General features: G+C 48.6%; 9 protein-coding genes across 9 annotated transcripts; 3 read left to right on the plus strand and 6 right to left on the minus strand.

The window, feature by feature from the left end:
• Nucleotides 1–318: 318 nt before the first annotated feature.
• On the minus strand, nt 319–1,301 carry N7525_001871 (1-(5-phosphoribosyl)-5- ((5-phosphoribosylamino)methylideneamino)imidazole-4-carboxamide isomerase HIS6; the record flags this gene model as incomplete). The annotated part of the gene is made up of 3 exons (XM_002557476.1): nt 319–602; nt 659–845; nt 1,002–1,301. 3 exons carry the CDS (start codon nt 1,299–1,301, stop codon nt 319–321), a joined length of 771 nt encoding a protein of 256 aa, XP_002557522.1.
• Nucleotides 1,302–1,477: 176 nt separating this feature from the next.
• N7525_001872 (uncharacterized protein) lies at nt 1,478–2,432 on the plus strand (the record flags this gene model as incomplete). Its single annotated transcript, XM_002557475.1, has 2 exons — nt 1,478–1,816; nt 1,878–2,432. 2 exons carry the CDS (start codon nt 1,478–1,480, stop codon nt 2,430–2,432), a joined length of 894 nt encoding a protein of 297 aa, XP_002557521.1.
• Nucleotides 2,433–2,578: 146 nt separating this feature from the next.
• N7525_001873 (RidA family protein) lies at nt 2,579–3,045 on the minus strand (the record flags this gene model as incomplete). Its single annotated transcript, XM_002557474.1, has 2 exons — nt 2,579–2,871; nt 2,934–3,045. 2 exons carry the CDS (start codon nt 3,043–3,045, stop codon nt 2,579–2,581), a joined length of 405 nt encoding a protein of 134 aa, XP_002557520.1.
• A 2,813-nt stretch (nt 3,046–5,858) lies between these two features.
• N7525_001874 (uncharacterized protein) lies at nt 5,859–7,046 on the minus strand (the record flags this gene model as incomplete). Its single annotated transcript, XM_002557473.2, has 1 exon — nt 5,859–7,046. One exon carries the CDS (start codon nt 7,044–7,046, stop codon nt 5,859–5,861), a length of 1,188 nt encoding a protein of 395 aa, XP_002557519.2.
• A 1,545-nt stretch (nt 7,047–8,591) lies between these two features.
• N7525_001875 (uncharacterized protein) lies at nt 8,592–9,119 on the minus strand (the record flags this gene model as incomplete). The annotated part of the gene is made up of 1 exon (XM_061212080.1): nt 8,592–9,119. One exon carries the CDS (start codon nt 9,117–9,119, stop codon nt 8,592–8,594), a length of 528 nt encoding a protein of 175 aa, XP_061071306.1.
• Nucleotides 9,120–13,851: 4,732 nt separating this feature from the next.
• Nucleotides 13,852–15,603, plus strand: N7525_001876 (uncharacterized protein; the record flags this gene model as incomplete). Its single annotated transcript, XM_002557471.2, has 4 exons — nt 13,852–14,139; nt 14,192–14,432; nt 14,480–14,548; nt 14,600–15,603. The coding sequence occupies 4 exons, from the start codon at nt 13,852–13,854 to the stop codon at nt 15,601–15,603; spliced, it is 1,602 nt and encodes a 533-aa protein (XP_002557517.2).
• A 730-nt stretch (nt 15,604–16,333) lies between these two features.
• N7525_001877 (DUF890 domain protein) lies at nt 16,334–18,160 on the plus strand (the record flags this gene model as incomplete). Its single annotated transcript, XM_061212081.1, has 10 exons — nt 16,334–16,413; nt 16,467–16,514; nt 16,575–16,650; nt 16,702–16,712; nt 16,767–16,865; nt 16,915–16,988; nt 17,039–17,168; nt 17,221–17,311; nt 17,404–17,667; nt 17,738–18,160. The coding sequence occupies 10 exons, from the start codon at nt 16,334–16,336 to the stop codon at nt 18,158–18,160; spliced, it is 1,296 nt and encodes a 431-aa protein (XP_061071307.1).
• Nucleotides 18,161–18,772: 612 nt separating this feature from the next.
• Nucleotides 18,773–21,592, minus strand: N7525_001878 (tetratricopeptide repeat protein; the record flags this gene model as incomplete). Its single annotated transcript, XM_061212082.1, has 1 exon — nt 18,773–21,592. The coding sequence occupies one exon, from the start codon at nt 21,590–21,592 to the stop codon at nt 18,773–18,775; it is 2,820 nt and encodes a 939-aa protein (XP_061071308.1).
• A 282-nt stretch (nt 21,593–21,874) lies between these two features.
• N7525_001879 (glycoside hydrolase family 5 protein) lies at nt 21,875–23,487 on the minus strand (the record flags this gene model as incomplete). The annotated part of the gene is made up of 4 exons (XM_002557468.1): nt 21,875–22,540; nt 22,615–22,995; nt 23,063–23,327; nt 23,390–23,487. 4 exons carry the CDS (start codon nt 23,485–23,487, stop codon nt 21,875–21,877), a joined length of 1,410 nt encoding a protein of 469 aa, XP_002557514.1.
• Nucleotides 23,488–23,645: the final 158 nt, after the last annotated feature.

A 23,645-nucleotide genomic window follows, 5' to 3' on the forward strand; every position in this document is an offset into this window, starting at 1 on the left:
GTGGCGATTTAGTAGCAGGTAAGGAGTGTTGTAAAATGATCAGGATAGGTATAGCTTGGAGAAAGTGGTCGCAAATCGGCTAATACAGAGAGTTGAGGTTGAAGACTTGAGATACGGAGGCGGGCGGACCTTCAGTTGATGCAAGCCCCTAAGCCGCTTTGGGACAAGTCCAGACTCTCAACTGTGACTCGTTCTCCTTGCTGTTGTTTTCATCTCTTTCATCGAAAAATAGTAAATAAGACTACGGAAATATTGTTCAAGTTGTTCATATTTTTGCAATTATCTATTTCTTTTGATTCATCTTCTATTCTTCTATTTTTAATGCGTTTTGTTCCATTCGATACATTCATCAAACGTCACTCCAGAGCCACCAAAGATGTCTAGCGCGCTACCAATCGTCAAATCCACTCTTCCCTTGCTACTAGTGTGGACCTTTTCCAGATCCTGTAAATGACGCGCACCTCCTGCGTAGGTCACAGGAATAGTACACCATTCAGCCAGCCTTGAAACAAGTTCCTCATCAACGCCTTGTTGCAGGCCCTCTACGTCTGCAGCGTGGATTAGGAACTCGGCGCAATATGGTTCCAGCATTGAGATAGATTCTACACAGTGTCAGTGATCCAAAATTCAACCTGAGTTCAGCACTGGCTGGACATACCCTGGTTGATCTCCATCTCAGTAATGGTTTGCCAGCGGTCCATCGCAACGAACCAAGTGTCGTCTTTTCTGCGGCAGCTCAGATCCAAGACCAGCTTTGACTTGTCGCCGCCTAGGGCAGAAAGGACCGAGTCGAGCCGCTCGAGCGAGAACTTGCCCCCAGGGAAGAGGAATGAAGTGATGATCACCTGTTGCCCGCATTCCACATGATTAGCGTCATCGGACTCTTGCTATGACGCAGCGCAAGCGACCAGGAACTTCAAAAGGGTAGACATGATTGAGTTGCCGATCCAGCACAATGCCAAGCGAAGAAATAGTAATCCGTCTGGAATTCGGGGGCTTACCTTGTCTGCACCCTGATCGATCCAATATTGCGCATTCTTATCGGTGATACCGCCGGCCACTTGTAACCCACCCGGCCATGCCTTCAATGCCTCCTGGGCAGCTTCTTCATTTCCTGGTCCAAGCTTCACGACGTGCCCGCCGCGCAAATCGTGCTTCTGGTATAATCCCGCGTAGTGGCTGGCCGGGAGCTTGGATACGTAGTTGGTCTTCAGGTCTGTGGCCACCTGGCTGAGCGTACCACCCACAATCTGCTTGACCTGTCCTGAATGCAGGTCAATGCACGGCCTGAACTTGGTCATTTTCTCTGGCGAATTGGAGAACAACCTTAGAAGTTGATTTAGTGACGATCCATGGATGTGTGAATCGAGGGGCGGCTTATCAGCTTATCGCACGTGATCTTGAGCTTTCGAAAAACTTTTGGGTCGAGGCGCGATTATACAATTTGGTCTACAACTTGGTCGACAGCACATTCACCATGGTCGTGAAACGAAAGAGAGAAACCACTGTGGTTTCCAAGCCCCAGGCCAAGGAAGACAGCCCTCCTCCGGTGGACAATGCGCAGGACGTATTCCGCAGATTATTCGAAGCGCAATTCGAGCCACTTGATTTGCCAGGTCCTACCGCCAAATCTACAAATTCCGATGAAGAAGAAAACGAGGATGACGATGACTCTGACCTCTCTGGGTCAGAAGGCGATTGGGATGGCATGTCCGATATCAGTGACGAAAGCAACCAAGTCGAGGTGGTCGAACACACGGGCACTTATGCGGCACCAACAGACAGGATGGACAAGAAGACTTGGAAGGCGTTTATGGTATGTGCTATATTTCATATTTCAACGTATTGGACGTTCATTCTAACGCTGATATCTGCAGAGTGGAAAACTGTTGTCCGACTTGGATAAGCCGAGCACCGAACCAGAGCCTACGTCCAAAAAAGAAGAAGAAGAAGACGCCCACGAATCTGCGAACCTAAAGCACGATCTTGCATTGCAAAGACTGCTTAAGGAGTCCCACCTTCTCGACTCCGCCGATGACCTCGCCCCCACTGGGAAGAACCGTTTGAAGGCTTTGGATCTGCGCATGCAATCCCTTGGAGCCAAAACTTCGCTCTACGCGCAAACTAAAATGCCTACTGCACACCGACGAGGCATCAAAGCTAAGGCTGAGTCAAAGGAAGACAGACGCCGCCAGGAAGCCAAGGAGAATGGTATCATTCTCGAAAAGCCTAGCAAGGTACAGAAATCAAGCAACAACGGGCGAAGAGATCGCGGTCTCGTCGGATCCTCTGTGGGCAAGTTCTCAGGAGGCACATTGAACCTGAACAAAGATGATATCGCTCGCGTCCAGGCGTCAGGGCGCCGTATGGGTGGCAGGGGGAAGGGCAAAACCAGAGGCGGCAGAGGCGGCAGAGGCGGTAGCAAACGCTAGTATCACGATATTTGAGAAAGGCCTTTCTCCCCTTAGACTAATATGCTTCTCCCCGCGGCACTGCACTGTCTACCACGCTACGACAACTCAAGAGCTATTGGGTTCATGATCCATAAATGCATACCACGCGCTCCGATATTTATCTCTCACGGGTCATGAGCTACAACTTCAATCTCAACCCGCATATCATCCTCGCCGAGTCTTGATACCCCAACACATGTCCAAATAGGCTGGTGGTTCGGCATCCATTTCTTAAAGTTCCGCACCATCGCCTGCAGGGTCTCGTCGTTGATCGGGACGTGGTACGAGTTGACCCGAAACACCTGCTCCCAGCCTTTCCCCCCAGCGTGCTTCAGGTTCAAGTCCACGTTGGCGAAAGCTTGGTCGATCTGCGCATTGATCTCCCGGCGAATCACAAATGTTTGTGGATCCCAACCACCTTTTCGCAATCAGCACGATCTGTTCATTCGGAAAGCGAGGACTCGTGGCTCGTGTACATACCTTGGCCTGCGCATTCGATGCGATCGCCAATGCGGACGGCTTGGCTGTAATAGAAGTCTCGGTTTGCTTTCTGGCCCCAGCCGTCGTAGTTGAAGTACTGGAGATGCGACATATTTAATCGATAGAGATAATGAACCACTTGACGATCTTAGGTCTTTAGGAATGCGTATCTTGACAATCGAGATAGTAAATGAACTGTCAGGTGTACGGTTACTCGGTGTTTCAATCTCCGCCGTTAAATACTTTTCCACTTGAGTAGTTTTGCGGAATATACATTCCGCCGAACAATATACGTCATACACTTATTTAAAGTGAGAGGCTACACCGACATCGCGATAGCCAACAAGTGCAGAAATCGAATTTCATCAAGGAAATAATATTAGTGATACAAAGCTTAGTATCAGACACTTCCGGGGGCGGCCTCTAGTTGTTCGCTTCTTTGCTTCTTTCTTCTCAATTGCAACCTAGATAACTTAGTAGATACAACAATCGCCCTCTCCTGCTCCCAGTCCATTTCAATAATAAAAACTAAAATGGGATAATCAAATACTTTCCCTTAATAGTGGGTCCTTGGTTATTTTCACCTCTTTTTATTAGACCCTCTGTACGCAACTTAAGGTGGTTGGTATGTAGGCGTGCTATAGAAATAAGATTTGAGTGCTATAGCCCCGTTTAACATTAATACTAATGCCTATTCTTATCTGTCCTATTAATTAATATAACCACCAAGTGATATCTCTTTCTAGCTTTTTAGCTATCTATAAATAACTAACTTGCCCAGCCGATTTAGCTTCTACAGAAATGATGGGGTACTAAGCTATTTGGGGAATATAACAATATTGATAGGCATCGCAATCGATTCAAAGGGGCAGTTAATTGAAGCTGGCATGCTTGAGGATTTGTTTTTGGCGGATCAGGAAAGCCAGCTGCTGCATCACATCAATTGCTAGTCCCAACCGAGTACTTGTATCGGCCTATTTTGGCCAAAGTGGGGACACAGTGGGGCCAAGAGTGGAGAAAATGTATTATTTTAGGTTAGTGGGGACCTCGGGAGGCCTTGAGATTGAGCATTCCATACTGAACTAACGCTCATATCTGATGCTTCGCAGGATCCCTAGCGGACAAAGCTTTATTGACAACCTTAGAAACTACTGAGATTAGCATTTTATGGTCCAATTTTGGCATTATATAATCTCATTCCAGTGCATTCTAAATAGGCAGAACTCCATCTAGAAAGGCGGTATTAAGTAAAGCTGAACATACCTAATGTCAAAAGGTCACGCGGAGACTGACTGCATTACGACATTTTGGTCTAATGGGTAGGGACGGTGGAGTGGTGTCTTCCGTGTCCCAAAACGGTAAAGGGCAAACGTAAAAAGGTCAGGCGTCGCTGCTAGATGATTTGGAAGAAGTGGCTATATCCGATATTATGGCGAGTCTTCCCAAGTTCTATCTATTTGTAGGGCGATCAAAATGATGGTGAGTCTAAAGACTTGACCGTCTTTTACAACAGACTTGACCGTCTTTTACAACAGACTTTATAAAACATAGCTAATTCCCGTTTGACATAGGAAGCTGTAAGGCTACCTAGGTTGGTGTGAGTAGAATCGGAGATAATATGAAGCCGGAGAATCGATAATAAGGCGAAAAAAAAGATCGATAGCATGTCCTGGTTTCGATCCAGGGGCCTGTATTCATTGTTAGTTTAGTATTGTCGATTGTTAATGTGTGAACCTTGGGTACTTACCTCCGGGATATGAGCCCGACACTCTACCTGCTGAGCTAACATGCTGATTGGTTGGAAACATATTACTCTACTAATTCAAATAGACGCACCTTAGCTTTTGTGTATTCTAGGTTTCTAGGATGGTGCCGTGGTTTAGGATCGATCTATACAACGCTAGAGGATAAGATCTACGACGTGAACGAGGTCATAAAGAGGCTGTACAAAGTGGTATTGTACAGAGTGGCAGACCTTTAAGCGTGTAGGGAAGGAAGAAGAGTAGGAGTGAACTATGTACATGGGGAAAGGTCATGTGACGCTAGTGAGATTAACACTAGACACACCCTTTAATAAGAGGGTGTGTCTTGTCTCGTTGCAATATTTTAGGAAGCTAATCTAATCAAAGCCTACGGGCACATGCATCGCTTCAGAATCGGGAAAAAGGACCACGGCATCTATGGGATGGCAGCAGCTGGGCAGACTGTTGAGATCTACAGAGTGGATGAGATCATAAAGGTACACAATACGTTAATATTGGGACAGTGTGGAGACTGTGAAGAGGGGAAGGAAGTAAGACTGTAATAGTCCTCTAATACAGAAATGGTGACTTGTTGCCACCATTGAACCTAGTGAGGGTCTCACCTTTTGCCTACATAGGGACCTGCCTCTGTTATTTAGGGTTCCCTTACAAATTTAGATCCCCCGCGGACTTATAGAAGTTACGGAGTTGTGAGTGAACGCTTGGGCTGTTTGTGGCTGAAAAAGAAACCGGCATCTTAATGAGGTGATGCGACAGCGAGGTGCCAGAAGGTGAATATGTTGTGGGTTGGAAGGGAGGAGCTTGGAAGGTGCTTCTAAATGAGAGATTTCGTTAAAGATACTACTGAAAGGATATGTAGTACGAAGGTCGCGAAGTAATAGAGGTATATTGAATAGCCGAGAACTGTGTAAGAGGAAGGAAAGACAGCAAGATCACACTTTCCATCCTGGCCCACAGGAAGAGATTAGGTGAATAGGTGATCACGATACCTAGTCCCAACATTAGTTAATCCATCGAGCTACGAATGACCTGACAAGAGACGCAACCCCCTGAAGGGCCAGGTCAAAATGTTTAGTTGAAAGTGTGAATGAAATTGATTGATTTATCGAAGAGAACAATCTAAGATTCACAACATGGCAGAGAATTTTTTTTTGATCTCGTTTCAATAGCTCTCATCAGGATCAGGTAGATAGTAAGGTACCCTGTTTGGAATTGTTCTAGCTTCTTTAGCCAGAAACGTCCCGAACTCTGTACCGGGGAACTTACTGTCATCCACGAACCAGGAGGTGAGGCTAGGCGTACTATCTCCGAAATAACCTGACCAAAGAGGTTCGGCATAACTGTTATCTCTCCATTGCTGGATCCAAGCAGCCTTCAGTTTCTCTGGGTCATCGTGCGAGGGAAAAGGCTTAAGACAGAGGAATAATCGGTATCTTGTTATAGCCGCACGTAACATGGGGTCATGCTTCAGAACAATATGTCGGCGTGTCCGAAGATCCGTAACGAATTGTTTTTCGTATCCCGACCCCCAGGTTCGGAATCGTTCCAGCCGAAGAACTGCAGCCGTTTTCCCAGGAATATCATCGAGCTTCGTGTCTAGAAATATTCGGGTATCGATGAGCCAATCCCTTGGTGCCGTAGTGATGAAACACCAGCCGTTGCAAGGACAGTCATTCTCATTTTTGTATAGAAGAGACCGAGACTCCTCTCGTAAGTCCCGTTCGGTCGCTATCGTAGCAGAGTAGGCCGGTGGTATCCGATAGTACCAATTTGAAAGGCGTACGAAAGGAATGATTGCAATATCATGATCGGGGCGATATCCGTTGGTGTATGTGATACTCTCTTGTGGTTTCTCATCCCTCGACCAATCTTCTAGTAGGCTCACCCATACTGAAGGAGCAGAAGGCGCTGTATTTAGTGCATCGATAAGTTGGTTGACCTTCTGCCAAATTTGCACGACTTGACCGGGATCTTCTTGAGGGGGAGGCGAGATGTTAACAAACATTTTGCCCCCGATTTTTCTCCAAGGAAAGGTATGAAGATGGCTGCGAATGGCTTCAATATTCTTCAATTCCCATCCTTGTCTCTGTGTCTGCCTGGTGCTAAAATTGAATCGCAGCCCGCCCGCAACCTGAAACTCGTGCTCGAAGTGCTCAAAAAGATGGTCAGATATCTCTTGATAGAGGTATCGACTGCAACGCAAGATAGCTAAGGCAAAAGGAGTGGAATGTATTTCATGGAAGACAGATTCCCATATCGTCCAACGAAGTTCAAGTGGGAACTTTGCGAATGTTCCCAGTTGAGCAACGCCGGGATCTTGAGGCGTAGATTTGTCCTCGGCACGGTCCATGATGTTTTGTTGATTGTGTAAATTAGAGATGCGAAGATGAGAAGCTGGGAGATCTCTTAGCTACCACACCCCCGTATCTAAGCCAATAATTACTGACCTTCGTGCTCCGAGTAGTTGCAAGGTTGCAATAGGAGTGATATTCCGATGAAGTTTGATGAAGAGCTTTGGAGAAGATATTTAAAATTCAGATGGTTTTATAGGAAGCTAGGTTATCACTGTCAAGAAACATCAAGTATAGTCCAGCTATGAGTCAAAACTACTTGAAGTGGCTGCGGCCCGGACCTTCAAATCTTGGTTCGGAACCCTCATACTCAAAATAGTTTAGTAGGGAAAAAGCCCTCTTCCACATGTCACCGCTTATGCGTAATAAAGCCGTCACCAAGCATCCAGTTAGCCAATTCATCCTTTTGACAGAGGGCATCTGATCCCACTTGTAGCTACCTAGGTACCTAGGTAGTGTCAAGTACTTCTGTTATGTCAGCCAGGCTGATGCCTGGTTTGTCAGGTCAGGCCTCATTGTTTGCTAGCTATATTACCTAGCTAGCCTGTATCAGTCAGAGAATCAATCTCTTCCTTCTTTCTCTCTCCCCCCTTCTGGCTTTGCCAGATAAACTTCATCTATCCACCCTTGATCTCATAGTACCAGTACCAAACGCGATTATGAACTCACTCTTTGTTGATGGGTTGGTGCCAACTACACAAGCAAAATAGTCGGGACCCACGATCCAAGTTCCCCTCCTGTAAAATCCCGGAATTGCCTATTCAGGAGTGCGAATAACCTCAGGGTTGTGACTTGTTGTCAGCATTTAATCTGGGAGACATAACTTACGGAGATTCAGGGTGTCACCTTGAGACAAAACAACAACCGGTCCCTTCCAGAGCTGTCTACCTATCTACCCATGGACGGATTGAGACCTTCCTAACTGCAATGAACTCTCGAACGCAACTTCTACCCAAGTTTTACCAGAAAGCCCGGACTGGAGTGACCGTCCTCCGGGGTGGTTTTCCTTTCATAAATGGACAATTCCCGGGCTTGGCGGGATGTTAGTTGCTGCTGCAGTGCAGGGCTTTGCCTGCGCGGTGCACCTATCCGAGAATATTAATCAAGTGGGAGATCAGATGAATATCAGATTCCCGGGCCCAGCTTATTGAAGATATTACTGGCTATTATATAAGATCATGAAGCATGAAGTACAATACCATGTAGAACTATGGATGGTGGCTTCAGAGGTCCAAGCAAAAGGAGTCAAGCTTACTTTCCAACCACTTTTGTAACAGGCACAGTCACTCAGAATTACATTTGAAGAGTTCGTGAAAGAAATAACGATCAGTATCATTGTAAAGAATGAACTCATCTTGATATTTACAGACTATTTACGTGAAGAATCAAACAACAAACGCCGACCAGCCAGCCCCTCCCAATCAACCAAATGCCAGCCAGCCCCATCCTCCCCCAAACCGAAACCTCTGCAGGGTAGCCTTCACTTCTGTCGCTTCAAAGGGCGAAGGGAGGATAGCGCGGGAGTCAAGTCCATCTTCCGCTTACTAGGAACACCGTGAAATGGGTCGGACCTCGTCGACTGCGTGCGATGAGGTGAGTCTGGTCTGCAGGGCCCTCCTGCTCGGCTCAGTTGATCCAGCTCGCCCTGAAACGAGCCTTCCTACAAGGCTCGTGTGAACTTCTTTCTCCTCGGCGGTACGGGGCGGTGCGGCGAGTAGACGAGATGAATCCGGGGTTGGCGTCGTCTTCGGAGCCGACTTCTGCACATCCTCCATGTATCTCCCGCACTTCTTCCACAACTTGACAATTCGCACCCAGAGATGGCGATGCGCTCTCTGATAGTCGGGTAGAAACTTCTCCAGGTCTTTGACATTGCTCGCGATTGCATCGCGAGTCTCACTGTCCCCAAGTCCACCGGGACCTCCATGGTAGATCTTATTGCGTTTCGCATATCCCAAAATTGCTGCCTTGGCCACATCGCTGCAAAATCCAACAACCCAGCGTGCAGTCTGATTATTGACGGGGTTAGCTGCACTCGCTAAGGTACACACGTAGAACATGCACTGTTTCATGGACACCTTGGGGGCGGCGAGATGAGTCCCTTGGGGGCTAGGGATAGTCGGGAGGTAGTAGCCGGATGAGGAGACAGGAGGAGAATACCACACTTCCCAATCCTAACTAGGGGACTGGAATTGGCGGAGGAAGATTGTATGGTTGTAGGTACTTATGAAGCCATACTCGCAGTCGAGTGCCTGCATGTCCCGTACTGGTTGCGCGATCTTCTGTCGCAATTCACGTTCTGGGCGACGATCCGCCTTTCCGAGGTCATGTTGAATGACCCAAGGCACTTTCAACTCCCCAACTAGTTTGATCGTGGTGTTGCCTGCCATTGGTTGGAGGCCGACAGCGTCGGGGATCTTATCGTAGTTACTTCCCGAGCTTTTGGAGTCGGCAAAGTATAGGTTGATGGCCTTGGCCTCTAGGACTGCCCCAAATGCTTGGCCAACGGCCTGTTGGAAACGGGGCTGGAGACCATGAATCTACCCTTCCGTCGGGGAGGTAGAATTGGATTCCTCGGCATAGGCAGATCCATCTGTGACAATGTCAGCATAAGAACCAGGGGCGGCGGGGGCACATACCTTGCGCGCTATTGAGGGTCTGCTCGCCAGCCCTGGAAATTCAGTCAGTAACGCATGGATTCATTGTAAACGATTACACAACTCACTGCGAGGTATCCATGTGTGTGCAGCAACCACGGAAGAGTCTTGAGGCTAGATGCTGCTAGGAGGATGAAGGAGGAAGAAAGATATGAAATGAATCTATGGAAAGGAGGCTATATATATAGCCTCCGAGAATGACAAACACGACAAACCAGGCAAATGCTCAGTCTGCACAGAGACAAACGCATACCCTGCATGCATTACATGTCAACAAGGGCCCTTAATAAAAGAAGAAAAGAAGTGTCGTCGAGTATATACTGTAACTGAGCAGTCCTTTTGAATTAAGAAGAGAGAAGGAAAAGAAGAGAAGTAAGACAGCAGGATCAACAAAGTAGTTATACTACAGATGAGGCAGGTACTAATGTATCTACCTAGGTACGGTAGCGATGGGTTACCTAGACTCCCGAGGTAGTGGGCATGGAAGGTACCCCTGGTAGGTAAGACCAAACTCGTAGGGAAGCAAGAAGTGAGAAAGAAGTGAGAAACAAGCGAGAAGGAAGCGAGCAGGAAGCAAGTATAGAGAGAGTAAACATAGCTTTAGATCAGAATGAACAAGGAATGGCACATATGTTGAGTGCAAGGCAATCAAGATTTAATATCGACGACCAGGATGGGGTATTAGCTCAAGGATATATAAAGCGCGAAACAGTTCTAGTGCTATTTCACCTAGACTTACTATGGGAAGCAGATGAATGACAAAGCTGTTAACGTTGCCGGACGAGATATCCACCTCGCAGCTTTACCGTTTCCCTCTGTCCACCTTTACTACCTCTTTTGGATCCATGTCAGATAACCAAGAGGCTGAATGTGGAAATTTGTTCTTTCTTCCGATGTATTCGGTCGCCGGCTGGTTTTCATCGGAACATTTGGTCTATATATATGTACATTATTTCGTACATTGCTTTGGCTGTCTCTACTAAGAGGTCCGTTCTAATCTTCGAACTCCACCACTGCTGTATTTACGGTAGTCTTGAGATGACTGTTAAAGTCGTACTAGATGTCAGATACGACAGATTCAAATCATCATCCTCGTCTGCTATATCCCTTTCAAAGTACGCATTCGGAAAAGAAACCGCATGTCCCGGTCCACAAGGTCCTATCGATATTTTTTTTCTGGACCCAACAGCACGATACCAAGCAGTTCATGGAACTGCCAAAAACCGGGGCCAGGGGCTTTTAGTTTTGGGTGGTACTTCTAACCGTTTCTGCTAATAGAGGCGACCTGGAGAATGATAGGACGATCGGCAGGTGGACGGAGGATTTTGAGGACGTCGTTCTATGCAATGCCAAAATGCTAGGGTGTCCGTTCCTATTAGCCCTACATTCTTCATGTGGCACTCTGGAATTCTTCATATTAGCTTGTGTGTGTCAAGTTGTTTTGGCGGATCGGGAAAGCCAGGGGCTGCATCTGATCTGCAAAGCCCTTGGTCAATGCGCTTGGTTATTGAAGCGCCAGGCCAAATAGTTTAGACACAGCCTCATGTGCTTCTCGACAGATGTAGGGTATATTTGAAATGATTATTTTTGTTTTCTTTGCGACTACATTACGGAGTAGATCCATTTGACTAGACTGTGTTTCAAACGGGATTGTCATGGTTGTCAGGGGGATCTACTACATCTGCCAGATTTGAAAGCCATAGTGGATAACTAGAAACTATTGTTTCAGAAATCTTGAGAGAAAAACTAAGAAAAATTCAATTCTATATCAGACAGCTAAAAAGAAAAAGCGAAAAACTTGTATTAAAGGATATACAGTTCTAAGGATGCCAAATGGCGAGTCAACAAATGTGGTCTCGCGCTTGATGTCGACATTGAAAGTGATATTTTTTAGTCTAGGAACCGTCCAGAAATCAGAAAACAATATGAAGCTCCTCCGTAAACATGTGCTCCTCAGTCCCGTTGCGGCCATAGGGCCGAGATCTACGTACAAAGGAGACTTGATATCCTTCAGGAAGAGCCTCGATACAGCATACACGGATACTTCGGCAAATGCAAGTTCACGCCGAGGTTTATAGACGCACGGAATAATTTTAGCCTCGGTTCGCCCAAAACCCAGTTCAACATACAGAGTACAATTTGTACGATAAGACTCAGAAGGCTTGAAAACCCAGCTAGAACTCTACTCCAACCGAGTGGCCCAGGCCCCTATATTGTTTAGAAGTGTGGATCTCGCACCATATCGGCCCAATCTACTAATGAAACCACCCAACGTGCACTAACGGAGACGGTATCCGGTACCCGAGAATCGGCACCCGAGGTAGCGGTGTTAGATATTAGACCGTTCTCGACGTGAAACGGAAGGCTTGGCGTTGGACATCAAAATTGAGGAATAGATGGAAAATTGAGTTCTATCAAGTTGCCAAGGTGGGAGCCTGCATCAGCCTTACAGGGTAGACAGCCCTGGCCAGCCTTAATCGAGCTGAAGGTTGGCGAGATAGAAAACACCCCGAAAGTGTAAGGTCGACGCTCAATCACGAAACGATGTGCAAGTTAATGAGCAATCGTAGACGATGACGAGCTCTTGGCGGCTCCGCTATCATTTTTAGGGGTGTCGCGCGTGGCGGATCAGTGGAGTCAGATAGGAAGACCAAGCTATGCTTGCACAGGGGCGTCTTGTGGGTCTGATCGACACGAGGGTTGGCACCATTCATGCACAGTACATGGTATATTGTACGGAGTATTCCGGTACATATGTGCCATTTATTAGTACGTATGGATATGTATGCAGTGTCTACGGATGTTGTATTCCATAGAGAAGCCGTTTAATTCGCTGACCACCTCCTGTCTAGTGCGAACCTTAAGACAGTCTTGAGGGAAGTTCTTACACGCATTCCTTCTCCTATCCATATGTGCCCCGCAACGTACTCCCTAGCCGCATTAGTTAGTAGTCTGGGGGTATCACTGATCTGGAATCATACTGCATCGTCATTGGGTTGCAATGCTAAACCCTGTACCCAACCGCCCCCTTTGCGGGTCCCCGATTGGCGAGCTATAAGCAGCAAGGGCTAACGACCCCTATACAGATCCATCAAGGGGGAATGCACACGTAAGTCAATGGCGTATCCTGTCCAATAATCCCCTCTGAATTGATATTGAACAGGGCTAATGACGAAGCTTGGCATTTGCTTGACATATTGTTGTCAAAATGGCTGATATCATGCACGTGGAGAAATGGAACCCTGGCGCAGGAATCAAGTTTCAGCTTCTCTTTTCCTATAATCGAGATAAATATCCGGCTCGGCAATACATGGCTTGGGAACATTGGAGCTATTTGTGGATTAGTTAACCAGCTTATCATACATCCCATCTGTAGACTTTCGGGACCTTTAGGACAGGAGCGGCGCTACGGAGCTGAACCGAGCGGCAATATTCGACTGCCAAATGGGCCTTGTTCCGATTTTTTTCCTCCGACTGTAAACTTCAGGGTGAAACCGGACCTGTGTGGTGCATATGCTGTGCAGATCGATTCCGTTATACATCCGCTTATGGAGATCGGAAGGAATTCCAGTGGGAAATCTGCCCTATGAGCTTAGGTATCGGCACTATTCATCTATAGTCAACCAGGCTCAAGAACACGGAGATTAGGAATGTGCCGTAGTCGTCAGCCTTTGAGGCTTAGAGATAACCCCAGACAAACGGCTGCCTGCGCTAGACACAGCTCCTCTGTAAGCTTGTGGGAGCTCTGAAGTAGAACTCCGAGTAAACCCACTGCAAATCATGACCCATAAGTGGTCAAATTGAGCGACATCGGGGTTGCCTGATCTGTCGTATCCGTGCCACTTCCTACCATCCAGGGGATGATGATATAGTGGTTCCCCTGGTCGAACCCACTGTGGAGCACGTTTAGTTGACTCTTAGATGCATGGGTTTGCTTAATATTTTGTTTTGTATTTCTTTTTAAATAAGCCCTATAGGGGTGTCATGCTGGAATTGAGATACAAAAGGGTGTCTCCATTCCATCATTTAGCTTTCTAGATCTCCAAAGCCGCCTCGCCCGAATGAAGCCATAACTCTTCTATTATCAATAATTTGTGGCTGTTAATACGTCCAGAATTGTCTTCACATTCTATAATAATCTTTCATCATGACGTTGTCCCAGTTTAGCTCAACGGAAACCCTCAGGGATCTTGTGGTCACAGACAAGTCGATTAATTCAAGCCCTAATCTCTCACCTAGGGATGAAAAAGACTTCTCGATACCATCGACACCAGCGGAGTCAATCAACCTTGAAAGCCAAGCAACGGCATCACCACCATATCATGTGTTCACTCGGTCTCGAAAGTTGTTGATGGTCATTATTGTCTCCTTTGCTGCCATCTTCTCGCCGCTATCTTCAAACATTTACTTCCCTGCGCTTTCAGACGTTGCAGAGGTCAGTTGGATTGAGTAACACATTTGAATATTTCTTGCTGACGAGATTATAGGAACTCAATATCTCTATGTCTCTAGCTACCTTAACGATCACGGTGTACATGATTGTTCAAGGTCTTGCCCCAAGCTTTTGGGGTTCTTTCTCCGATGTATTGGGCCGCCGCGTGGTCTTCATCGGAACATTTGCTGTATACATTGTTTCGAACATTGCTTTGGCCGTCTCCACCAACTATGGCGAACTTATGGCTTTCCGAGCGCTGCAGGCTGCAGGAAGTGCGGCCACCATTTCAATTGGTATGATACATTAAGCATTCCTATTGTGACTTAGCTAACTCGCCTAGGTGCCGGTGTCATTGGCGATATCACCACTTCAGCGGAGCGAGGCAGTCTTATTGGAATTTTTGGTGGTGGTAAGTAACCCGGTACTCGGATATACTACTGTTCTAAGCTAACAGCATCAGTCCGCATGTTGGGCCAGGGAGTTGGGCCAGTATTCGGTGGAATTCTCTCTCAGTACTTTGGGTTCCGGTCAATCTTCTGGTTCTTGGTTATTGCATCCGGGATCAGTCTTCTCTCTATTATGTTCTTCCTCCCGGAAACACTTCGTTCCATCGCTGGCAATGGCACTGTTCCCCTCAAGGGCATCTATAAGCCAGTCATCTACTCCATTTGCGGACAGAAAAACGCACGTGAAGATTCAACCCCGCCTGGAAAGAAGGGCAAGGTGACACTCAAGACTGTGCTCGCACCCCTCACCTTTCTATGCGAGAAGGATGTCTTCATCACCCTGCTATTCGGCAGCATCGTGTACACCGTCTGGTCAATGGTCACTTCCTCCACATCCGCCCTATTCGAAAAACAATACGGCCTGAATTCAATGGAAGTTGGCCTCACTTTCCTCGGCAATGGCTTCGGATGCATGACCGGCTCCTACACAATCGGATACCTCATGGACTTCAACCACAAACGAACGGAACGAGAATACTGCCAGCAGCACAACCTTCCCACCGACACTCGCATCAATCTAAAGAGCCACTCCGATTTCCCCATCGAGTACGCCCGTATGCGCAACACTTGGTGGATCACCGCCATTTTCATTGTTTGTGTCTCCGTCTATGGAGTGTCCCTCCGCACACACCTTGCGGCCCCAATTATTCTACAGTTTATCATAGCCTATGGCTCCACCGCTATCTCTACCATTAACAGCGCCCTCGTCATCGACTTGTATCCTGGTGCTAGCGCTAGTGCCACGGCAGTCAACAACCTGATGAGATGCTTAATTGGTGCGGCTGGTGTCGCGGCTTCTCAGGCTATTATCGATGCTATCACTGCTCAATTTGCATTTCTCATGCTCGCTGGCATCACCATCGCTATGGTTCCTCTGCTCATGGTTGAGATGAAATGGGGCTATGGATGGCGTCTTGAGCGCCAAGAGCGCCTTCAAAAGAAGGAAGACTCGGTCTGAATGGGGACAATCGACATGTCTGGAGTGGGAAAAAGGCAGTATTGAATATAGAAAGGGCAAAGTACATTATTGGACACAGAAGCCTATCACGACTTGACGATTTGGGCTACTCAGCAAAAAGCGGTGCTTATATGGTTTCACTTCTCACTTATATCTTTTGGGGATTATTTATTTTTGCTTCTGCTGAACATATTTATTCAAAGAAATAAAACAGCTACCTTCGGGCAGTCTTACGCATTCAGGAACTTTCTTTTTAATATTCTTAGGTATGAGAACATTTGAATAGATAAATATCGTTCAGGCCGTAAATACTATCGTCTTGCCAACATTAACGGCCACTTGGGCCTTATATGTCACCATCCTCTCCGCCTTCCGAATTCGTATATATATATGACCTCATATTTCTTCTTTGAACCTGTTTTATTGTTCTATTTTATGTGAAATCAGTCCTTTAATGACAATTTCTTTCATGAGTCAAGTAATTAGGCTTGAACCCCAATACATTGATGTAGGCCATGTATCAATGGAAGCTCCATGCGGTTTTCTGCCAACACCAACACAGTGAAAGTTCCGCTGGCCGCTTTTAGCCACCGTACCTGCTTCCCAACATCAGCTTCCCTCACGCGACGCGGACTTCGCTTTCTTTGTGACTGACAACATCCCAATTCTGCACATTATCTCTAATCTCAAGTACATTTCACCTTTTTTACAGAGTAACGCAGTCCTGGCCATGGAGTCTGCCCGAAGCCTCTATAAAAATGACATCGATTTTGCAGCCTTGGCGCTGCAATCGCGCGACTTCGCCAAGCAGTATGTGAAACAGCGTCTGCTCTGACAGGAAGACTGACACTGATGGTATATAGCTTGAAACCAAACGGCCAGCTGGACTTTACTGATCCAGCCGCCGTCCGGTAAGTCAGAGGACCCTAATATCTGACATTCCGAGAGTGGATCTGATCTGCATCACGCAGACAACTTACCACCACCCTCCTGCAACAAGACTTTCACCTGAAAGTTGATATCCCCGAGGATCGACTGTGCCCACCGGTACGCAACTACTGAAAATATTCAATGCAGATGTATTGACTTGATTCCCAGGTACCAAATAGGTGTGTCCGAATGACGGCTTGGACTATGCCCGCACGTATCTGACATCTGGATAGACTCAATTACATCCTCTGGCTGCAAGATCTCCTCGACTCCACAGCTGAAGGTCTGCACGAAGGATATGATCGAGACCGGGAGGTCGTTGGTCTCGACATGTACGTAATGACTCCCTCCAATATCTGAATCTCGTCTGACACGGTGAAGCGGAACGGGATGCATCGGTATCTACCCCCTGCTGGGTTGCGCGACACGGCCACGGTGGAACTTCATAGCCACAGGTACGTCTTTGAGCCCGAGGATCTTCAGAATCCACTGATAAACCCGACAGATATCGACTCAAACAATATTCGCACCTCCCAGCACAATGTGGCCCTGAACAACCTCGAATCTCGCATTCGGATCGTACATTCCGACCCTAACGGGCCGCTCATCCCGCTAGAAAAGCTGGGCTGCCAAAAGTGAGTCTGCACAGATTCAAGTCCTGCTAGAATCTACCTAACTCTCTACCAGACTTGACTTCACCATGTGCAACCCACCGTTTTACACCTCGCCCAACGAGCTGAAGCAATCTGCTGAACAGAAAGAACGAGAGCCCTACTCGGTGAGTGTCACTAGCGCTTCACTTCCCTAATCCAAACTACCATACACCACCGCATGTCACTTACATACTGTATTGTGCTAACCCATGTGAAGACCTGCACCGGCGCCGAAGTAGAAATGGTGACCAGCGGCGGAGAAGTAGCTTTCGTGAAGCGAATGATCGACGAGAGTCTCCAGCTGCGCGACCGGGTCCAGTGGTACACATCCATGCTCGGCAAATTGAGCAGTATCAACGCACTGGTGGAGATGCTGATCAAGCACGGCGTCACCAATTTCGCAGTGACCGAGTTCGAACAGGGAAGCAAGACGAAGCGCTGGGCGGTGGCGTGGTCATGGGGGGATAGAAGGCCTGCCATGGTAAGTCACGCGTAACCAACTTTTACTCGGCACTTGTGCTTTGTGCGTGCCAGTCTAACCGCTAGTCTAGAATATTGCACGTGGAATACCCGGCTGCCCGAAGAGTCTCTTGCCTTTCCCTGCTGATTACACATTCACGCTACCACCTGGTACATCTATTGACACAGCCACTGCTACCATAAATGCAGAACTTAGCTCGCTACCTTGGTTCTGGACGTGGGATCAGGCGCGTTCTGCGGGGACGGGATTCGCTGCTGAGAATGTGTGGTCGAGATCCGCGCGTCGGAAGATGAAACTTGCCGGTGAGGAGCATGCGGCTAGATTGAAGGTGATTCCAGACCAGGTGGCACTGGGAGTACGTCTGCAGATACGGCTAGTCCGGGGTCAGAAACCGGAGGAGAAGGAGGTGAAGGTTTTAGTACGCTGGGCGCAGGGGACAGATACCGTTTTGTTCGAGAGCTTCTGTGGGATGGTGAAGAGGAAGTTGGAATAAAAATGATTCACACGAGACTATGACTCTAGTTGCGCGGTTATGGACGCCTCGATTCATCGATCAACATTGGGTTTGGATAATGTGAACTTGATGGCCCTTGCATGTCTTAGCGTCTCTTCGTTCCCCGTCTTCCCGCCTGTTCTTCTCTCATCTTTCATATTACTGAATACATCACTGCTCTCACTTGCTGGGTAGAACGGAAACCTTGAGCAAACACCGAACATTTTGAAGGTAATGACGCAGCTTCATCGAACTTTGATATGAGACAGACTAAAGGCACGTAGGGGTATAAGCAAATCCTAGTGGCGAGAACCCAAGCCTGCCCCCGATGAGGACAACAGAATATCCAACATCATTCTCAGACCGGTTCCAGTCTCACATATTCATCAATATTCAGTACACTCAATAGCCTCCCGTACATGGTTCGGCAGGAAGAAATTCCTAGTCAAATCCATCCCCTTTTGTGCTTAGTATAGAATACATATAGAAGGGATTGTCTTTATTTGCCATCTAGAGGAAATCGTAATGCTCAATATCATCGAATTTGTAAACATTTGCACTAGGTGAGCGAGCCACTCTATGATTCATAAACAGCATCAATGGTTGTATGTACTAATTGCCCGTAACCTCGGACTGCAGCTCCTTCAAGCGTTCCCAGCCTTCCGTTCCATCCCAGAATTCCTTGCCCTTGCCCATGATTCCTCTCACAGCACTGCGAGACTTAAATCGCCAATCCTTGGCAACAAGCTCGGCCTCTTCGTCACCCTCCACCTTCTGATCTTCACGATCCATAGGACCAAACTTAGCATATCCATCCCTCACAAGCTTCTCCGTAGCCCGCACGACCTCAAGCCAAGGCTTCTCATCACCCATCTGGAAAGCACCCTGAGCATTAGCGGCAATAGTAGCGCGCCACGCCTTCTCGTGGGCCTCGAACGCCTTAGACGGCCGGCCACGGAAGACTTCAACGCGAGCAACAATCTGCCACAGCACCGAAGAGTGCGTGATAAGCGGGACGACATGCTGATCAACCAGCGAGATGATCTGACCGGGAACGGTACCGGTGCGAACAATGGGAGCTTCGGATGGATCGTCAGAGCGAATAAGCAACTCCTCGTACTCGAACGCCACGTTCAGGAAGTCAACGAGCATGGCCAGGATCGCCACGTCAACGCACTTCTCGCCGTTCTTCGCGCCCAGGAGCTCAATAATGCGCTTCTGCGCGGTAATCACATCGCGGAATGGCGTTGCCGGCGGTGGGATGGACGCCGCGACTGTCAGGACGTTATCCCAAATGCGGGCGTCAGTGCCCTTGAGTTGCGCTGCGCGCTGGAGAGCTGATAGAGCCTCGCGCTTGCGCTTGTGCGGGTCGACTTCGGCGGTGGAGACCTCACCGGTGGACTCGTCGATGACCTCTGGGGCCGGCTCTGGGTCGGGCATGCGCAGCATCGCCGCGGCAAGGTTACTCCAGGCTTGGCCGTCGGTATCGTCGAGTTGGACGGTGCGGGTGAATGTGTCGGTTGCTTCTTGCCATTTCTGGAGCTCGAGCTGCACGCAGCCGAGAGCGAACCATGCGCCCTGGTTCAGGCGGTTGATGTGCAAACTCTTCTTGTAGGCTATCTCGGCATTTTCTAGTTGTGGTGGTGTGGAGGTGAGGTAGTGGCGGGCTAGGGAGCGCTGGGCGCGGGCGTATCTTTCTCCGGAGACCTCCCAGGCACGCTCGTACATCTTTTCGTCCTTGTCGATATCTCCCAAGATACAGAGCAGGCGTGGGGCATCTGCTGGTAGTGGTGACCGCTCTGGTCCGTCGAATTTCTCATTTTCATCATTTTCATCAGCGCCGGTGGCTTGGTAAATTTGGCGGCGGATGATGTTCTTCGCCTTGCCTTCGCGCTCGGTGGCGGCGTAGCAGAGCGCCGCCTCAGCCCACATGTGTAGTCTCTCGTAGATCTCGAGTGCGGTGCGCAGACCACCGAGATCAACCCAGCGCTTGGCAAGCTCGGCCTCGAGGCTCCAGCGTGTTGAGAAGTTTAGGATCCAGATGTGCTCGAGTCGATCAGCGGCCGGGGCAGACTCAGACTGCTCAGGACGCGGCAGGAAAGTTGTGGGGTCGCCTGATTCAGTCTGAGCGGCGTCGTCGCTAGTTGCGGTATCCGCAATGACCTGATCCACCAAAGCCTGCATCTGCAGCACGGCTCTTTCAACAGTACGGGAACGGTAGCCCTCTACTCGACTGCGGACTAGGAGTGCCTGGGTATAGATCTGCCAGTTGGAGCTGCCGCCATCGAGGACTCGAGTAGCGTAGGGGTTTGTTTCCTCTCGGGTGAGGCCGTTTTCAGGGGAGGTGTTAGTAATCGCAGATGCTAATGCGAGTAGGAGAGCAGAGTCAACGGGATTGAGGATGGGCTGATTGTTGGCATCGATAGCACTCAAAGATTCAGGCACCTTATCTTGAATTGCCAATGATTGTTCGTCAGGCTTTTGGTCGGAGAAAGAGATGGCCTCGAGAAGGGTATCGTCGTCCAAGTTTAGGTTCTTAGGGCCAGAAGGCTCCGAGGATTGTGATGTCTCATCGGCACTCTTAGCCAAAACGACCAGCTGACTGATATCGCGGTCTTGGAATTTTGTCCGCTTGCCCATCTTTCCGGTCAGCGCAAACTCGAACCTCCGCACCTTGGCCGCCTGATCGATATCTTCCCGTGCCTTGGCATCGAAACCGTGGTGTGTGTGGATAATGGCCCTTTCCAGCAGGAACCGACTCCTCTCGTCTGAGTTCAACTCAGCCTTGTCCAGGATCTCAAGATCCTTGTAGATCACATCCTGGAGGGTACTCGTGACCTCCGAAAGCATTTTTTGGTGCAGGAAGTTGGTGCGCACACGTGCGGTCTTTGCCACAAGCGGTCCATCACTGCTCGCATCGGCCAGCAGAGCCTTGGCAACAGCGAACAACTCCGGGTTAGGTGTGAGCTTGTAGGCAGCTTCTCCGTCAAGGGTTAGGTCACGAATGATCTTTGCCCGCACCGCTTTGAGTGTTGCGGGGTCGGTTCGCAGAATAGAGGGCAACACAGTTTCGGCTGAGTTGAATTCGAGGGGAGGACCGGTGACGTTGGATTGTAGGAAGCTGAACAAGGCTGCTAGGCCGATGTGCAGGTTTTGCGACTGTTTTTGTTCCGTGGTCAAGTCATCGGTAGACTGCAGGGCAGCGCGGGCCTGATCGGCGACGAAGGTAGTATATGAGATCTCGCCGCTTGCAACCTGAGCTAGGGACTCGTCTGAGGCATCGTGACCCAGCACCTTGTGAGTGAGGGGCAGGTTGAGGATCGGGAGGATGTTGTCTGATGTCAATCGGATTGGATCAATGCGGTCTTTGAGAGGCGACGCGGCATCAAAGATGCTGTCCAGATTGGACGGATACGCAGAGGATTCAGCCATGTCAAATCCCTCCAGTAACCTTTAATGATCTTGGAGTCGAGAATGTGCCCCGCGATCTTTTTCGATTTTTCTGGCTTATCGATAATGTGCGGATAACATAAGTGCGTGGTATTTAGATTGAGATCAGGATATAGCCAGGAACGGAAATTATTGCCACACTCTGCTTATAGAGCATCGCATCTATTATTAATCTAACCTCTCTCTTCCCTCTAGGGCACCTGAATCGGGTTTGAATGTCCAATTTGTTGTGTTGAGCTATATTAAACTAACTCTCGCTTGCACTCAAAGTGACGAATGTGCGTGGTCCTTGAGTATACGATTCAAGCCCTCTCGCTGCACACAACCGTCGAAGTGGAAACTCCTAGCCAACTCTTCCAAGTCCTTCTCAGTGCTTCCTCGGAATAATTCAGCGAATTCATCCACAAACGATGCCGCCAAGAAAGTGTAAAACACATTCCGCATGACATGCAACTCCGTATTCCACGACGTGGGATAAGTATTCTTTGCAGTTGGGCTAACTCGGTCAATCCACTCAAGCAAAGGCTTCACAGCCTCCTCAGGTTCAGACTTAGGCCGACGTCCCCATTTATCCAGCCAGAAGTCCCTCTTCTTCTTCAAGAAAGGCTCGAGCGTCTTGTTCCACTTGCTCTCGGGATCCGTATAGATCATACCCTGCAGACCAATGTCCTTGTAAAGCCAGATCGACCAGCTGATGTTATACTTATCGTAGATACGCAGCTGATCACCAAGGAGGTTATACCGCTCCTGGTTAACAGTCTCGGCATCAACGTCGAATACCTCGTCCGCATAGACAGGCCCGAACTCCCCGTTCCAGACGGGGGTCTTGTTCTCGCTCATGAACTGCGCTTTGCGCAAGTACCCGCGTTCAAGGTGTTCCTTTTGCTCTGCTGTGCCTTTGTAGCGATCACCTGTGGGGAAACCCATCGACTAGAGATAGATTTTGTTAGAACGCTACACCCGATGTTTGATCTCACAGGCTCGGAAAGGAATGCGAAACTCACCGAGTAATCATGCATGGCATACACGCTGTTTGGCAACACCTCGTCAAACCCCTTCCACTCCATCGCAAAAGTATTCCCATCTAGCCACAGGATATGGTCCGGGTCGATCTTGCGAATTGCCTTCTCAACACGAGCATAGAATGCGGGGAGCCGAACATGCTCAGGATCGCAAGGTTCGTTGAGGGGGTTGTATCCAGCAACCCAAGGATTGCTTCTGTACCTGGCGGCGATCTGCTCCCAGAGCCAAATAGTCCGGTCTTGGTGGTCCTTGTAATCCCAGAAAGCAGCATAGCTGGTAGGATTGTCGGAGTGCCAGTCTGGATTCTGACCACCAGGGACGGCATGCATGTCTAGGATGGTATAGATCCCGTGTGCTGCGCACTATACGGTGTGATTAGTCCATTTGCTCGTACCACGGACTCCATGTAGCGGTATGAAGAATACTGACCAGATCAACGACTCGGTCCAAATGCTTGAAGCCAGATTCCTTTAGCACGCGGGGATTCATATCGTCCTCGAAGTGCCGGTAGTTGAAAGGCAGACGCAGACAGTTCAGTCCTAGCTCGGCGAAGAATTTGGCATCCGCCTCAGTGAAGAAGTACTCGAGCCATTTGTCGAAGAAGAATTCGTATTTTTCTTGTCCTAGGACTCGGCGCATGGCTGCGCGGTGCTGGGCTTCGTGGCCTGCGAAGCCTGTGATGAAGTTCTCCATACTTCAAGATGATATGTCAGTTTGGAAACAGGGGAATAACACAAAATTTGATCATCTGCATACTTCATCCATCCTCCCAGAGCAGCTCCTCGCATCACAACGCCCTCTCCGTTCCCATCGACGACAGTATCGCCCTTCACGCGCAGGAAGCCGGTGGCCATGTTGTTGATTCAGTAATGTAATGGGAATTGTTACAAGCTACAATGATGTCTATAGAGGCCAACAGGAGGTGCTACCCATGGCTATAAGTACCTCTCCGCAGCAGGCTATTTATCCGAAAGTCCAGCAAAGAAAAACGCGGGGGATGGGCTAAATGTCT

The sequence above is a fragment of the Penicillium rubens genome (genome assembly GCF_028828025.1).
Source record: "Penicillium rubens strain IBT 27055 chromosome Unknown utg000001l_segment0_segment0, whole genome shotgun sequence".
NCBI lineage: Eukaryota > Fungi > Ascomycota > Eurotiomycetes > Eurotiales > Aspergillaceae > Penicillium > Penicillium rubens.